This window comes from Artemia franciscana, chromosome 1, assembly GCF_032884065.1.
Source record: "Artemia franciscana chromosome 1, ASM3288406v1, whole genome shotgun sequence".
NCBI lineage: Eukaryota > Metazoa > Arthropoda > Branchiopoda > Anostraca > Artemiidae > Artemia > Artemia franciscana.
The window spans coordinates 22,693,692-22,711,368 of NC_088863.1; the positions used below are offsets into that span (position 1 = coordinate 22,693,692).

At 36.4% G+C, this 17,677-nt stretch overlaps 1 protein-coding gene across 2 annotated transcripts in view; it reads right to left on the reverse strand.

The window, feature by feature from the left end:
• Positions 1–1,940: 1,940 nt before the first annotated feature.
• Positions 1,941–17,677, reverse strand: part of LOC136027018 (galactosylgalactosylxylosylprotein 3-beta-glucuronosyltransferase P-like) — a 99,718-nt gene continuing 83,981 nt past the window's right edge. For both annotated transcript variants that reach the window (XM_065703925.1, XM_065703935.1), the window contains 2 exons: positions 12,421–12,531; positions 1,941–2,285 (listed from right to left, as the gene is read on the reverse strand). In XM_065703925.1, coding sequence (XP_065559997.1) covers positions 2,178–2,285; positions 12,421–12,531 — 219 coding nt within the window. In that variant the 3' untranslated portion in view covers positions 1,941–2,177. The remainder of the gene's footprint in view (positions 2,286–12,420; positions 12,532–17,677) is intronic.

The window sequence follows — 17,677 nt, forward strand, 5'->3', positions numbered from 1 at the left end:
TCTGTCGTTCAAGAAGTGCCCGAATCTTGCTGACATAGGAGTGTCTTATGTCAACTGTATTCGTATGGATACTAACACTTGTAAGAGTGTTTAAGGGGTCTCTGAACTCAGCTCCAAAAAACATAGATATTGCGCAAAGCGGTGTCAGTTAAATAAAATTCAGGTAAAACAGGGGGTTGGCTGTCACCACTTTGCCGTGATTCCTCCATATTACTGTCACTGTAAGGGGTTAGTACTTGATGTTCTAGTACCCTCTCAACCTCGCTAGATGGCACTTGATTTAATATGTTGTCTAAGAATTCCGCACCGAGCCCAAGACCCCTCACTACATAGTTTAGATCAAAGATGGGGGAAAGTATACTAATGGGGATCACCCGCTAATTTAATCCCCCTCACGTTCACTTTCCACTGGGGCTTTAAATGAACTGTCACGAAGTTCTGAAGGCAATAAAAAATACGTTCCCGATATACGCCCCTAGTGTAGGTGGAAATTTCGGTATGTGAACCTAAAAAATAATAAGCGCTTAATAACTCATTGAAACTCTTTTGATTTCGTACTATGAAATAATTTATATTAGGCTTAAAGAGAATATATTAGTACTCAAAAAAGACGCTTGTTTGCTATTTTTAATTACTATAAGAAAGAATGTCATCCGTGCCCTCATTTAATGTCTAATTAAGTAACATTTATGCAACCGCTCTGCGCTAGAATTAAAATTTGTTTTGGCGGATGTTTTCCAGACGAATGCGCCTGGTATAAAATCGGGTCTTTTCGTGCAATTATTTAACGGTATATATGTTTGATACGTGTCCTACAGTAATTATGATCTAAGCTGAAATACACCCTACGCACGAGGGATAATAATTAACTTGGCTTAAACACATCTGTCAGCGTATGCAATTTTAGCCTGCTGATGGAATATGAAACCAGTAATGGAAAATGTGCTTTCATATGTGAGACATGTATTTCGTGATAAAAATTAGATACATTTATCACTGAGAGAATCGTGCAATAGCAAGAGGGAGAGGGTTTCTGGTTACTATTCCAATATAAGGAACTAAAGTAGGTTAAATTTTGGTATGGACACCTTTCTTTTTGGTGGGGGGTGGGGGATATATAGATAGAGAGACTCAACAGCATATAAGCAGAGGTCCACTCCTTTTTCGAATTTCTATAGGAATCCATTTTAGAAAATCTTGATATGTCACTTTCAGAATCTAATACAAGACTGGTGGGTAAGTTCGTTCTAGATACCCATAGAAAATGGCGGCGAAAATCCCTTGTTAGCTGAAATAAAATGGCTGTAAAGCAGGAAAATATTAGGTGATGAAGAATCAGGAGTATGCCCTTACTTGAGGGGGACCTTAATGTTTTTTAAGAAAAAATCACTCTCTATTAGGTAACAAACAATGCTTGCTACATAACAATCAGGGAAATCCCGATTTGGTGGGCCCCTGCATCTTTTAAAAAACCCTACCTGTTACGTAGCATTTGTATAACTAAACAATCCATATTATGTAACAGGCATTCCCCATTACGTAGGTGTACTATATAGTTACAGTTGCACTTTAGTATTGCGCATGTGCGCGTAATATCGTTTGTAGGGGCTAGTAGTTCTATGTTTACCCCCTATGTGTCCCTTTTAAATCATTGTTCTGTCACTACTGGCCCTGTTAAACTCAGAATCTGCATTGATAGAAATCAGTTTTCGACCAAGCAGTAAGATTGACTGACTCAAGTGTTGAAAAAAGATCAAATAGATGCATCTTTTGATCTTAACGCGAGAGCATTGATCCCACAGCTCAAGTGGCTACCTGACATCTTCCTTAAGCCGGGATTTAGAAGGAAGTGGAAGAGTGTGTTTTCGTTAATGCTGCTTCTTTCTTAGTTGAAGGGTATGCCTGCTAGCCATGCTTCTAAGAAAGAATTATTGAAAATGTTTTGCACTGACTCGAACTTTAATATTGGAAATTGTACTAGAAATAAGTTCGTTAAATATATAAACTTTGAAATCACTTGGAATTCAAATAATTACATAGGTCAAAGTCAGAATAAGCATCATCTGAGCTACATAATGGCGTGATATATCAATTTACAATCTCACAGCCCACTGAACGGAAGGGTCGGTTTGGCGCAAGTCTGAAGGAATTCTATCCCTTGTTTGAATACAAAATTATCACAGTATTTGATCCAGCAGAAATGGAATGTTTGTGTTGTTGTGCTTTGCCCCTGCTGCCTTCTCAGCTGGTTTGCTCTTCTTTGTTTGTGTATGCCAAACCAAAATCTAAAAATAAAAGAAAGGAGAGGTAAATAAACAAAACGAAAAGTTCAAGCATTGAACGATGATGTCTGGCAACATTGATACCAGACTGGACCAGGGGAGTCAATTAGGGAGGGGGGACAGCACTAGACTAGATTTTAAAAAGCGCATTTTTTATTCCGGTATTTTTATTAAGAAATACTTTCTTGGTATTTTCACTGAAAAAACAAAAAATTGTCGCTCCCCCTAGGTTTTGAAAAACAAATTTTAGCCCCTTCCCCACGATCTTCGCGAATTGACGCCCCTGGACTGGACTAATTTTTGAAAATAAGAATTTATTAAGATCTTAAGAGGAATAATTAGTTTTCCTAAGATATAGCTTGCTAGAGCATTGTGTATTCCTTATTATAATTTTTAACTGTTGAAACTTCTATAAATTTAGTTTATTGTAATATAATTTAACTACCTCAATTGGAGGGGATCAGCTCAGTCTATCACTAACGCAGGGTCTTGCGAATCAGGAACGTCATCCCAGGAATCCCTATGGTAGGATTATGCTAGATCTTTTGGCTGACCATTTGTAGTTGAGTATCTCCAGGTAAGTTTATCTACATCAACCATTTTGTCATCACCGGATTTGTTGCAACTTTAAGTTTTAATTTTGTTTCCCAGAAGAAAAATGTTACTTGAAAAAACGGTTTCTCTGGAATGAAATTTAAATTCTCGTGACTTTCTGTGTCATTTTGGAATGAGATTATAGTCCTTACACAATTTCAGTCACTGCTTTCTGATTTTCTTACATTTTACTTACTAAATCCTTTGTTCAGGTTTCAGATTAAAACATTAATTCACCAGGTTCTGACAACATCACTATCCCTATGCTTACCTGCATTTTCAGAAGGAAATTCCGAGGGAAATAATCCTATTTGTTATTTGGAACTTTTGAAGAATTAATACATTTAAAAGTAAAAAAGGTGACATCGAATCATTTAAATAATTGAATTGAATTTATTTATAACCCTTTTATAATGCACATGAAAAACGGAGTATAATGTGAATAAAAGAAAAGAGGAAAAAGAAAATGACCTAAAAAACTAAACGACACTTCCTCTTACTTAAAAACAAATAAAACATACAAAAGCAAAAGCAAAACATTCCTTGTATCAAAATAGCGCTCCATGGGTGCCGACCAATTCTACTATTATAATTTTCTATGCTTTTTCTGATAGAAGCATTGAGGTGTATGATGCCTTATCTTTTAGTGACCCAGTTGCTTGACCATGGTAAAAGGGTAAGCAGGTATTTGGCATACCGGAAATAGATTCGCCGAAGCTCCTTCGTCTCAATTATCGTAAATGTACGCCAAAATTGCAAGGTATAGGAAATTCGGGAGTGAAAACATGAATCCCAGTTCATGTTTCTAGGAAGGAATAAATTTCTTCCTAGAAACAATTTCAATTTTTTTGGTTATTTAAAATCCAATTATTTTATAATATGGCCCAATTTTGCTCAAATTTCGTCAGATCTGGACACATTTTGAAGAGATGAACTGAGGAAGGGAAAAAACACCTAATACAGCCATGTTTTAGAAAACCCATAAGAAACACACCAAGAAGGAACATTCCCGAAAACTGAGAAAAAATGTGTGTTTCTGCAGTATCATTCGCATTGGAAATTATTTAATTCTTGTCTCAACCTCTAAGGAAACCTGAATGATATATCTGCACGCATGGCCCTAGGCAGGTTCTGCCAATCCCATGTTCTCCTTCAAATGGTGTCCCTTAATATGAGCCGAAAGCGATATTTTTCTGATAATATAGCAAAAGTAGTAATATACGTAGAACTGGCACATTTTGTTCATAAGAACACATTTTGCCACTTCTTCTGTTGATCACAAATTTGTGCATGTCCACAAAAGAATCTAGGAATTCTCGATTAAGTATTAAGGTAGATATTGACATAAAAATGATAATTCATTGTTACATGTAATGTTTGAAAATTTCAAAATACGCAGTCTTTTCGCAATACATTTTCAAGGTGCTGAATGAGACTCTTAGTACTAATGCCCCTCCCTGAAATGAGGAAGGGCAGTAGATAATTGGCAAATTAAATCTAGTTTTCATAGCAAGAGGTTGTAGAAGTCATATGGCTATGGGAGGGGGGGCAGTGGTCAAACTTAAGTTTGTGTTTCAAGTTACTTTAGTTACTTCATATTAACTTTTTCCTCGCTTATGTCCACTCATTCAAATGTCAAAGCTAATTTTTAAGCAATTAAAAATAAATTTCTCAGTGTTTCGGTAATCCCTGTTTGATTGTTACTGGCAAAATTAAATAAACAAATAATTGGGAACATCATGAGTATCTGAATGGTGAGGGGAATGGGGAATTCCTCCATAGGTAAAAAACAATCTTCATAGAGTGCAAAATTTGTCTGATGTTCCAAAAATTTTAACGATTTTTTTTAGAAATAGGTTTGTACTTATTACTGTTAGTAAATAACAGTAAACGAGCCCCACTCGTTAGTAAATAATATATAAACGAGCCCCACTCTCGTTTATAGCCGATAATGGGCCGAAACTGTCACGGGGTATTGTTTGAGTTAGTGATGCCAATGCCCAAAAATGAAGGGAAAAGGGGGGTAGGGGCAAAATTTATTTGTCAAAATCCAGGGACGGCAGTTTTTTCTTTGATTTTTCCAATAAAAATAACAAAAATAATTTTTCAATGAAAATACCCAGAGAAGTATTTTCCTACGTGGGGGGACTGCCCAACTCCCAATTGGCACTGCTGACTTCAATAATAAAAACAGAACGGTTTTTATTTTAGCACTATTCACGTTGTTGCCAAAAAATGAAGGACTCTTGTTACCGTTGTTCGGCAATTAAAACAAGCCACTGTACCAATTAAGACGGATTAAAAGAGGAAATTAATAATCGCCATGGCATAACAATAAATTAGCCGTAAACAAAAAATTCACTTGTTGGCACGTCGGCCTCAGATAAGGATCATATTATCCACAAATAAATACCAAAGATAAGAATTATAATGTTGACATGCAAGGAATATGGTTGTATGTACGATAGACGAAGTTTTTACAAGGACATGTTGTTTCATAGCCCAAAAGATATGAATAGATAAGCAAAATGAACTGAAAATTCTGACATATATCTTGTTGGAAGACAACTTTTCAGCTAAATTGTTGTTCAGGTCTTATTTTAGAGCCACCTTTCTTACGTTCGTTTTAGGTACCAGTCAATTCAGTTCGGCTGGGGGGTTGATGGGGTCCCATGTCCTCCTAGATTTCCTCTCTCTTGATTTTGAAAAATAAAGTTTTTTTGGAGAGGGGGGGGGGGGTATTTTCATTGAAAATACCTTCTTTTGTTATCTGAGTTGAAAAAAACGACAAATCTATGTGTTGACTCTAGTTCGGCATTGTGGAGTGACATGAGAGGTGTAGCATAATGGGAAGTGGTAACGTCGGGAATGAGGGGGAGGGGAATTAACGCCATGTTTTTCTTCTCACTCAATTGGACTATCTGTCTTGGCTTTTTCTACAATTAGCGATGACTTGATGACCACGACTATTTCATTTTAATTCAAAATGACTTTTGAATTACAATGGAATAGTTGTGTGCATCAAGTCACGGCTAATTGTAGAAAAAGCCAAGACAGATAGTCCAACTGAGTGAGAAGAAAAACCTGGCATTGATTCCCACCCCCCTCATTGCCGACGTTACCATTTCCTACTTATGCTATGCCTCTCATGCCACTCCACAATGCCGAACTAGAGTCAAACATATTCGGTTCTTTCAGTGGCTTCACTGTTAATCACGCTCGGATTTGCAGTTATAATGGAAAATCATGCATTATAATTGCTAGTGGTAATTATAATGGGAAGTTGTCCAGTATAATGGATAGTTGGAAATATAATGGATAAAGTATAGTATAATGGATAGTACGTCAGGAGAGTGGAAAATATATTGGAAAGTTGGACTTATGCTGAAAAATCGATTTGAATGCCTGCCAAGATTCTTAGGCAGGTTGACCCAAGAATTTCAAATTGACTGCATGGAATGAGAGGTAAACAAGGGACGCTTACCTATGGTCTTAGGCAGGCTGAGCCAAGAATTTAGAATTGAAAAATGAGACCAATAATTTTGCCTAGAATCAGAGGCAAACAAGCATCTAAAGTCAAAATGTGGGCCATTCTTCTATAATAATAAATAAATAATCTTTATTCTTTTCCTTTATCACAATGCAATAACATGGGTATCGTCAAACAAAAAAAGAGAAAAACGCAAAAAGACGCAAAATAAAGAACACACATGATGAGCTATCACTTCGATTTGAGGATATTGTCGTTGTAGCGCTTCTCGTAGTATGGAACGAAGGAGTTTAAAAATCTTGTCGTTGGGTGTGTAGGCGGGCATTCCAACAGTTCTTTTCCCTCTTTAAAAGTTGCCAGCCTTGTCTTGTGTGCGTGGGTCACTGAAGCAAACTGGGGCAGGATACCTCGGTGCGTTGGGGACTTCAGGATGTCAGCTCCAAACTTCATCAGCGTTTCGTGCCTCCTTTCATCCAGGCTTGGGAGCCTGAGTTCGCTCAAGCTTTTATTGTAGTTTTTTTTTAATTTGATCCAAGAATTATTTTGCAGGCTCATTTCTGAATTGTTTCAAGCTGACTTCTGTGTTTCTCTGTGAGTGATGGGTGCCAAACAGAACAGCCATACATGACTACGGGCATTACATAAGTTTTGTAGCACGAAAGAAGGAGTTGTTCTGTCATTCCAAACCTTCTGAGACTTGCGTAGGATTTTAGAAGACCAGCTGCTTTTGCTGTGATCTGGTTGATGTGATATCCGAACGTAAGATCGTCACTTAGTGTGATGCCGAGTATTTTGGCTGATTTCTTTGTCTGGAGAGGTGCAGATTCGTCAATGCTCTTCTTCTTCAGGAAGTTGACACGCAACACATAGCTTTTCTCGAGGCTTAGCTGGAGCTTCACTTGATCAGCTTGATCCCGAAGCTCTGCAACCAGGAGCTCGAGTTGGCCGTGTGTTTGTGACAGGAATCGCTGTAGACTTATTGAACAATCATCTGCGAACTTGTACCTTTGTTTATGTTGTCTCATCAGTTGGTTGATTACTATGACAAATAAGATGGGACCTAGCTTGCTTCCTTGGGCTGCTCCACATGTGATGTCTTGGAAGTTGGATGCTTCCCCGTTTTCAAGGTGTACGCACTGTTGACGACCAGAAAGGAAACTTGCGATGATGCACAGCAAAACTGCGAGACCTCCAGGGCACGGGCTTCATTGATAACAGTCTCGTGGTCAAGGAGATCGAAAGCTTTCACGAAATCATAAATTATTATATCAGCAAGGGCCTCCGAAGTTTCTAGGTGCTCTAGTAGATCATGAAGTAATCTGACCAGATAATGTGTTGTGCTGTGCCCTCGACGAAAACTGAACTACATAGGTTCGATTTTATGTTCTACTTCTGCTAGTAGCCACTGTAGAATAAAGTCGGCCTAAGGTATGACGGTGAGGTCGGTGATGTTTTCTTCGGAATAGGTGTGATAAACGCCTTTTTAAACTTATATGGAAAAACGCCTTCCAGTAGACACTGGTTATACATCATAGCCAATGGCGTGGCCAGGAAGGAGGATCATGCGTATATCAGCCTTATAGGAATTTCGTCGGGGTAAGGGGCTTTCCTAATATCTCAGTGTTCGATTTTTTCTTGGACCTGGGAAACTGTGATGACAGGGATGGTTTCGATCGAACCATTCTGTGGTAAAGTCTTGAGGGGAGGCTGTTGGCGGCAAACATTTGAGAAGTGGGCATTAATTATTTCTGCGGGTAAATTTTTTCCTTGCTCGTCCCTCAGAATGGATTTTGACTTCTGCTGTCCCATTAACTTCCGTACAGTTGTGTGGAACTTCCTTGGATCACTGGCTGACGACTTAGCGAATATTTGGTGTCCATACAAACGCCTAGCTTGCTTTAGTAGTCTCACTACTATATCTCAGTAACCCATGGTAACTCCGATGAGCTTCAGGCATTGTGGAGTTCGGAGTTTGTTTCTGTAAATTTTTCTATTTATCGCTCAAAAAATATATATTGGCTGTGGGACCGGGTAACTGCCACATATATTTAGATTTGTCCCTAGTTACTGAAAAATATATTTTACCCTCACCTAAATTGTTGTGGATTGATATTTAATAGAAAGAAAAAAGTTAGACTGTAGACAAGCCGAAAACAGGTGTATTTTTTTTGAAGCGAAAAAATACAAAATTGTAAAAAAATAAACTTAATCTTAATTTAAATCACGAAGTAACTGTACTGAATAAATAAAGATAAAAAAAGGAAAAAGATTCTGCAGAGTTATTGCTAGCACATCAGGCATCGAATTGACGGTTCATTTCTCGGTCTTTTACATGGGACAAGTGGAAAACCCATCCCCCAGCCTTGTCACAAAATAGATCGATCCCTGGGCCTCACCAAGCAAAGTGCTACGACAGGGTATTGACTAAACAACGGTATTAAATTCTTTTATTTGAAAGTTTTCCTAACATTAGTACGTCCAAATTTTCCTTTAAGACCGTTGGATCAAACATCGGGGTGGGGGGAGGGGCAAGATGGCAGTTCTCGTTGCTGTAGCCCAGTGTGGAGGTTGTTAAGTTTATTAAAAAAACGCAGAAATAAACAAAATCAGTAGATGGACTTAATTTACCGAAAATCACATCCCGCAGTTGGCACAAATTAAATTGTTTTTCTTTTTAAGGACCAAATACTGTAATATTAATTGGTATTTCAGGCACACTTTTGACGGCCAAATTTTAGTTAGTGAAAACTAAAATTGATAAAATGACACCAACAAAGCTTTTGAATTAAATATACTCTTTCACCCGATGAAAAAGAGAAGCAGCAGCGTGCTTGCAGTATTTTTTTTTATGGACTAAAAACTTAGGGTGACTGGGGACACATACACATGGTTGAACAGCAGTAGCGCAATTTCGTCAAAATTCTGGGGGGGGAGGGGCAAAGTTAGAACGGATTTACCCAAGCCGAGTGAAAATGACAGCAAAAAATGAACCATAAATGAATATATATAACAAAGAAAATTTATTTCGTTTCTGTGGATGCTTGAATCATGCAGGCTTATGTCAGTTCCTACAAGATTTCTGAAGACACTAAGTTCGAGCTGGGAGAAAATTGGGGTCTGGGGGTACATCTGCTCTCCCCTTGCCCCATAGAAAATCACGCCCGGGTAGAACAGTGGGTCCGTGTCCCCACGAAACCCCATTATTTTTCCTTATTTTCCTACACCTGTCACATAAATCATCTGTTTTTAGTTGTTGTTTCGAAAGATGAATCCGCCCCTACTATTGTTTTTTACTTACGTGCCTAGAACCTAACATGAGCTAGCAAACTTGGTATAAAATGTGATAAAAATTTAAGAAATTGTGTCCCGACTTTTTCTAAAATTGTTAGAAAATATTTTCATTTGAAATGAGAACAACGACAGATTTGTTTCTGCTACTCAGTTCATTTCCACAAAGGATTATTATGTTGATTTCTAAGAGACCACTTATTCTCTTCAATCTGTAATCTTTGATCTAATATATATTTGTGATATGATTGACCCACTCTCTGTGAATTCTTGTTTTAAATAACACTTACTGACATGCTTTTGAACCCTTACGATTTATTATGCTATTCAGTGTCAAAATAAGAAGAACAAAACTGAAGCACTGTCCACAACCTACAAGACTTCCACGGCCTAGAATACCCGCAGTAGCAGAATACGGATAATGCGTCAGGTTTAGCAATTTAAAAGAGAAGGTAACGAGCTAAAACATAAATTTAAGAATGTGCTAAGTTAGATTAAAAAATAGATTGTATTATATAAAAGCAAAATAGTTATATTACCCACTATTCTATCCTTTCATGGAATAATCTTCAAACAGAATTTTTATTATTTGAGTTATATATTGGTTTTAGGAGAAGAGGAAAATATTGAGGGGGGGCTCAGAATCTTCGCTTGAAAAGGGGCTAGACAAAAAATCACATACAATTGATGAATATTGGAAGAATAGGCTATAAGAAAATACGGAAACAATCATAACATGTTCGAAATTTCGGGCGGGGACGCAGGGTTGCCATCCATAGGATTGCTATCCAGGGTTGCCATATTTATCACTGTTCCTTGTGATTTTTTCTCTTTGCGAGTGTGTGATAAATTGGAACAGTTTCATAAAGAAAAAAAATCTGACACGTTACTCAGAAATGCCTTTGTAGGAAATGCATATACAAAAAAATGATATTTTTAGCGAGTTTTTTTTCACCCTTATATATGCAGATAACAGTACAAAAAAACAACTCATAATTCAGTTTAGATATAGGTAAATACAGTATCGTAGAAAAGAAATATGTGTAAGTTTTCCGACCGGAAACCACCTTCAGGACCCATGCTTCTACTGCTCCCAGTTTTCTTGTGGTTTCCCGATTCCGGAAACCTAATTTTATTTTGGGAAAACTCTGAGAAAAGTCGGGGGACAGAAGAAGCACTGATTCTGAAGGTGAATTCTACTTGGACAATCTATTGAAATTAATTATCCAGGCTGCTGCATTGAATTAAATGCGAATTGAATTGAACCTTTCCCACATAAATTTTTTGGGCTTCCCGACTCCGAAGAACCCATTTCTTTCGAAACCCCCCCCCCCACACCTTAAAAAAGGATCAGGGGATAGTGGAAGTACTGTCGAGAATGGTCATTCAAATTTCAACGTTTTACTTATCACTCATTCTTTCTAAAGAAGGTGGTGTAGGAGTTAATAATACTCCCCTTGTTTATTTATGTTGTGGGCCAACCATAGAGTGACTGTATTATTTTTCTTTAAAACCTTTAATCTTTAATATTCTCGAGTGGCAGAGAGAATTACTTCCTTAGAAGCCTTAGTTGATGAACATGCAATAGAAATTAAAAATATCGACGTTGTCAAGGTCTCGTCCATTAATATTTTACCCGATTCTTCCACAGAGAATCCTAAACACTAAAAAGTAAGGAAATTGCAAGACAAACAAGAAAGCAGCAGTAAGAACTACGTTTAAGCGATTCTTTAAAATAATTATTGCTGATCCGATAAAGGAAACTCATAGGGAGTAAGAGTAGACAAGGTAGTGGGTAGCATAAGATGGAAGGATTTTGCCAAGGTACAATTAGCAAAGCCTTATTTAGAATTTTTGTTCGGGGGAGGGGGTAATCTTTTCATAGGGGGAGGGTTTACAAATAAAACATTAAAAATGCATTAAAATTTGTCTATATGTATTTTTGTTACGTTTTTGTTTGAGTCAAACAAAAATTTCGAGGGGGCGGTTTGCTCCAAACCCCCTACTCCCATGGATATGGCCATGGGAACTAGAAAAGAAAATTATTCCAATTGGTATAGCTACGGTTTGGGTATCACGCGTGTCCGGTTAATTAATTTTGGAAGGCGCAAAATACCCTTCCGGATGGGGGGAGGGGGAGATAAAATGCCTAAAATGAATAAGTTATGCAAGTTATAGAAGCTCGGATATTTCTTAGGGAATAATTGGCTAGAAGGGTCCATGGTTTTATTTTTAACTAAATCTTTTTGAAGATTGACCGTAAAAAGGTTAACGGCAAAATCTGACCATAAAAAGTTAGTAGAATCCGGCCTCTTTCCTTGTTTCTGTCCATAGTTCTAGCAAATAATGCCCTCCACCTTCTTTTCTTCAAAGGAATGGGCTTCTCACACGAGAATGGAAGTTCGCATGTCGAAAATCGAGAATTATACATAGAGAGAGGCATCGAGATATGCATCAGGGATTTTTGCAATGTCGATCCTGGAAACATTGAGCGAACACTGTTTTTAACATACAGGTCCCAATTACGTTCAATAATTACAACCCTATTAATTATAGTGGGATTTCGTAATTAGTGCTTTTAGAAAAAATAATATAATTTTCAAAATAACTGGAAAAACTACAGCTCAAGAACTTCGGCCAATACTGGCGACATCTACAGGTTCTTCAACCTTAGTCGCTAGAAGAATGAAAATACAAAAATGTCCTTTTCTTCATCCCCACCTCCTTTCCAATTGCCACCACTGGAATCCTAACCTGGTCTCTTACCTTTGTACAATTTTCGGCAAGTGGTTCAATATCATCCTTCGTGATGTTCAAGGCTCTAAGAAAACCTGTCTCTTCGTATCCAGGCGAAAAAGGCATCGAAATATTTGGAAACTAGAAAAGTAAGTGAAAATTCATCAAGTCGGAATTCCAGGAAGCCCACAAAAAGTGGCTTCTTAGCTATATAAAAAGTTTCAAACTAGGCTTGGAGAATTTTCTTTCGGTTACTATGTGAGCATTAGCTCCAAATAAAAATTTTCCAGCTGAAACTAGTTTTAAAAATTATCTTAGAAAATGAGCGTATCTTGAAACTTGCCTGTAAAGAGCCTTGAGTGTTAATGTTCTAGCTTCGCTATTTTTTTCTAATATTAAAGTTAGTTATTAACGAGGCAAAATATTTGAGTTTAGCTTAACCCGATCCAGAACAATTCTGTAACAGGCTCCTTCCTCAACCGCAAGTTACAATATAACGTCAAGAGTGACCAAAGAAAATAAAAAAGTGGCCAAAGCTTTTTTTTTGGAAAAAAATGGCCAATGAAAAATGCTGTTGCAGATACTTTTTAACCTTGCAATTTTCAAATTGATTGTGAGCTTCTGAACCCTAAAAAACGTTTAAACTAGGCTTGGAGAATCTTCTGTCGGTTAGACATACTCTGTGAGCATTAGCTCCAAATATAAAAAAAAACTTTTTCCGGCTGAAACTAGTTTTAAAAATTATCTGAGAATATGAGCGTATCTTGAAAGCTTGCCTGGAAGGAGCCTTGAGTGTTAGTGTTCTAGCTCCGCTATTTTTTTCTAATATTAAAGTTAGTTATTAACGAGACAAAATATTTGAGTTTAGCTTAACTCGATCCAAAACAATTTCTGACAGGCTTCTTCCTCAACTGCGTGTTACAATATAATGTAAAAGTAACCAAAGAAAAAAAAAGTGACCGAAGTCTGTTTTTTGCGAAAAAAATGACCAAAAAAGGCTGCTGCAGATACTTTTGAACCTTGCAATTTTCAAATCGGTTAATTATTGTCGGTGCAACTATAGATCATGGGCACCGGCAGGAGGGCCATGGCTCCCCTGGAAATTTTGGACTATAAAGTAATTATAAGGAAACAAAAGGAAAAAGAGCAGAATAGGGAAAAATCATGGAAAAAATTTGTATTGCCCCATTATTGCTGCCTGCCAATAGATTTTGACCATTAATAAGGAAAATATAAGTTCTAATTTGTGACTGAGTGACCCCTTTCCAGTTTTCCACGAACATTTTCTTTTTTATATGATTTGGTTGGAGCAACAAAAAAAACATGATCAAACTTTGCATAGTAATGAATGGCAAGTAAATAACGATCCATGTCAATGACGAAAGAATAAGAGCCTAACTAGTGATTACATTCAATCAAAGAATCCACTTTTTTTGGTGATCTTAAATATATATTTGTTTATTAGTAATTAGTGTTGTTATTAGTACACAAGAAAGTTAGTATAATTATGGAAAACACAAGGAAAAAACCTAATAAGGGGTAACTTCGGTAAAAATATGCCGTCAAATTTTGCTTGCATTGCAAGAGTGCTCATGAGCTGATCTATGAAGTCACTATAATCAGAAATATTTCTCCTTTACGGATTGCTGGGAATTTTTGTATTTTCCCTCTAAACAAATATATTTTTAGTTCTTATAATCATTTATTTTTTTCAGGAGCGATTGTATTTCTCTAGTTGTCACTTTGAAAAAGATTAAATAAAAAAAACTAGTTTTTTCAGCTGAAAGTAAGGAGCGACATTGAAAATTAAAACAAACAGAAATTACTCCATATGAAATGGGTTGTCCCCTCCTCAACGCCTCGCTCTTTACGCTAAAGTTTTTAATTGTTTTAAAAAGTAGAATTGTGGCAAAGAGTCAAACTTTAGCGTAAAGAGCGAGGGATTGCGGAGGGGAAAACCCATTTCATATACGGAGTAATTTCTGTTCGTTTTAAGTTTTAATGTCGCTCCTTACTTTCAGTTAAAAAAAAACTTTTTTTATTTAATTTCTGAACGTTTTTGAATTAATGCATGTTTGATTTTGGCTCTCCACACATAAATTATTAAATGAAATTTGCATATTAATTCTTTTTTTGGCCAAATGGTTTTCTCTTAGTTTTGATCAGACGATTTTGAGAAATAAGGGGTGGGGAAGGAGGCCTAGTTGCCCTCCAATTTTTCTGTTACTTAAAAAGGCAACTAGAACTTTTAATTTTAACGAGCGTTTTTGTTAGTTAAAAATATACGGAACTTAAGAATTAACTTACGTAACAAAATTTTATATTCTTATATTTTTATCATGTATATGAGGGGGTTTGTACCCTCGTTAATACCTCGCTCTTTACACTAAATCTTAAGTTTTGTCCCAATTCTTTAAATTGACCCCTGAATCACAAAGGCCGTAGAATAAATATTTGAAATCACTAAAAATACTTTAGCATAAAGAGCGAGGTATTTATCTCCTCCTAAATACATCGCTCTTTATGATAAAGTATTTTGAGAACCCCTCATATGCGTAACAATCTCTGTTCGTTTTAGGTTTTAATACTACTCCTTACTTTCAACTGAAAAAACTTTTTCATATTTATTTTTTCATTTTTTTTATAGTAATGCCAGAAAATCCTGCGCCCTTTTCATTGAATTCTTCTTCCCCCATAACATATTTCTCCAAGGAACAATCCTTCCAAATAGCCCCCTCCCCTCAACAACATCCCCCAAACCAAAAAATCCCCCTGAAAACGTCTGCATACTTCCCAATAACCATTACTGTATGTAAACACTGGTCAAAGTTTGCAACTTGCAGCCCCTCCCCCAGGGACTGTGGGGGAGTAAGCCATCCCAAAAGACATAGTTATTATGGTTTTCGACTCTGCGGAACAAAATGGCTATCTAAAAATTTTGATACGTTCACTTTGGGAAAAAATGAGCTTTGGAGGGGGCCTAGGTGCCCTCCGATTTTTTTGGTCACTTAAAAAGGGCACTAGAACTTTTCATTTCCGTTAGAATGAGACCTCTTGAGACATTCCAGGACCATTAGTTCGATACGATGACCCCTGGGAAAAAAAAACAAACAAATAAGATCTGAACAAACAAAATACTGATCTGTCTTCTGGCAAAAAATACGAAATTCCACATTTTTGTAGATAGGAGCTTGATATTTTTGCTATAGGGTTCTCTAATACGCTGAATGCGATGGTGTGATTTTCGGTGTGTCTAAGATTCTATGCCCTTTAGGGGATGTTTCCCCCTATTTTCCAAACTAAGGCAAATTTTCTCAGGCTCGTAACTTTTGATGACAAAGACTAAATTTGATGAAACCTATATATTTAAAATCAGCAGGAAAATCTGATTCTTTCGATGTATCTTTTAGCAAAAAATTTTTCTGGCAAAAAATACGAAACCTCACATTTTTGTAGATTGGACCTTGATATTTTTTCTATAGGGTTCTCTGATACGCTGAATGCGATGGCGTGATTATATATATAAAATCAGCATAAAAATCCGATTCGTTTGATATATCTTTTAGTATCAAAATTCCGTTTTTTAGAGTTTCGTTTACTATTGAGCCGGGTCGCTCCTTACTGCAGTTCGTTACCACGAACTGTTTGATTTAATTTTTTTTTACAGTTAAGAAGTATAAAGGCATCGAATATATCGGTTTTCGTTATTCAGAATTAGATTAAAAATATTTAATTAAAAATTTTTATTTGATTTTCTTAATTTTAGTTTTAATGTTTTATTTTTAACTAGCTACTTTGAAAATGCTTTACTTTTTATAAACAATTGACTCTAAAGGCTCTAAATATTTTGGTGTTTGATTACAAAGTTTGCTCAATAGAACTGAATACTGGGAATTTATATCTTAGTTTTTGTAAGTAGGCTATTGTTTTGTGTATTTTTTGTAATTAATTACTTTTTTCATTTTTATATACTTTTACTTTAATTGACATACTTTTTCCATTGCCTTTAGAAAAATGTTTGTCTCTAAGTTTTTTCAACTGAAATCGAGAAGCAAGATTGAAACTTAAAACGAACAGAAATTATTACATATATGAAAGGGGTTGCCCTTCCCCTCCTCAACACCTCGTTCTTCATGCTACAGTTTTCGGCACTTTAAAAAAAGTTACTTATTGTTCTAATTAAACGATCCCTGTGTTTCAAGAGTTGGTTTTAAAAAATTGGGACAAAATTTAAACTTTAGCATAAAGAGCGAGGTGTAGAGGAGGCGGCAACCCCCCACATATATTTAATAATTTCTGTTATTTTTAAGTTTTAATGTTGCTCCTTACTTTGAGTTGAAGAAACTTGTTTTTAAATTTAATTTCTGATCGTTTTTTAAATAACGCCAGGATATCTGGCTCCACTTCCACGGAAAAAACCCACCTTCCCAAGGAAATATCCTCAATGCAATTCAACCCTGGTTAAAATTTATTCTGGACAATTACCCTTAACTTCCCCACGCCTAAAATTAAATAGGTAAAGAGATCGGTAAAGCAGGACATATAAAGAAGTTACGGATAGGAGTTCTGGCGAATTAACCCAGTGTAAAACTTTCCCTGAAAAGTTCACTCCTGGAAACTTCCTTCTCCATGGAAAATCCTCCCAGCAAAAAATTTGTCCTCCCCACCCGAAAAATGACTGCATACTTTCCAATAACAAACAAAACAATGGGTTTAAAACACTTAAAAAGGGCACTAGAACTTTTCATTTCCGTTAGAATGAGCCCTCTCGCAACATTCTAGGACCACTGGATCGATACGATCACCCCTGGAAAAAAAAAACAAAAAAAAAAAGCAAACGAACAAATAAACACGCATCCGTAATCTGCCTTCTGGCAGAAAACACAAAATTCTACATTTATTGTAGATAGGAGCTTGAAAATTCTACAATAGTGTTCTCTGATACGCTGAATCTGATGGTGTAATTTTCGTTAAGATTCTATGACTTTTAGGGGCGTTTCCCCCTATTTTCCAAAATAAGGCAAATTTTCTCAGGCTTGTAACTCTTGATGATAAAGACTAAATTTGATGAAACTTATATATTTAAAATCAGCATGAAAATTCGATTATTTTGATGTATCTTTTAGCATATCTATTTGTATCAAAATTCTGTTTTTTAAAGTTTGGTTTACTATTGAGCCGGGTCGCTCCTTACTACAATTCGTTACCACGAACTGTTTGATGAAAGAAAGCTACTTTTGATGATCTTTAATTGCGTATCAGCTATAATAAGGGGAGGTGGGCCAGG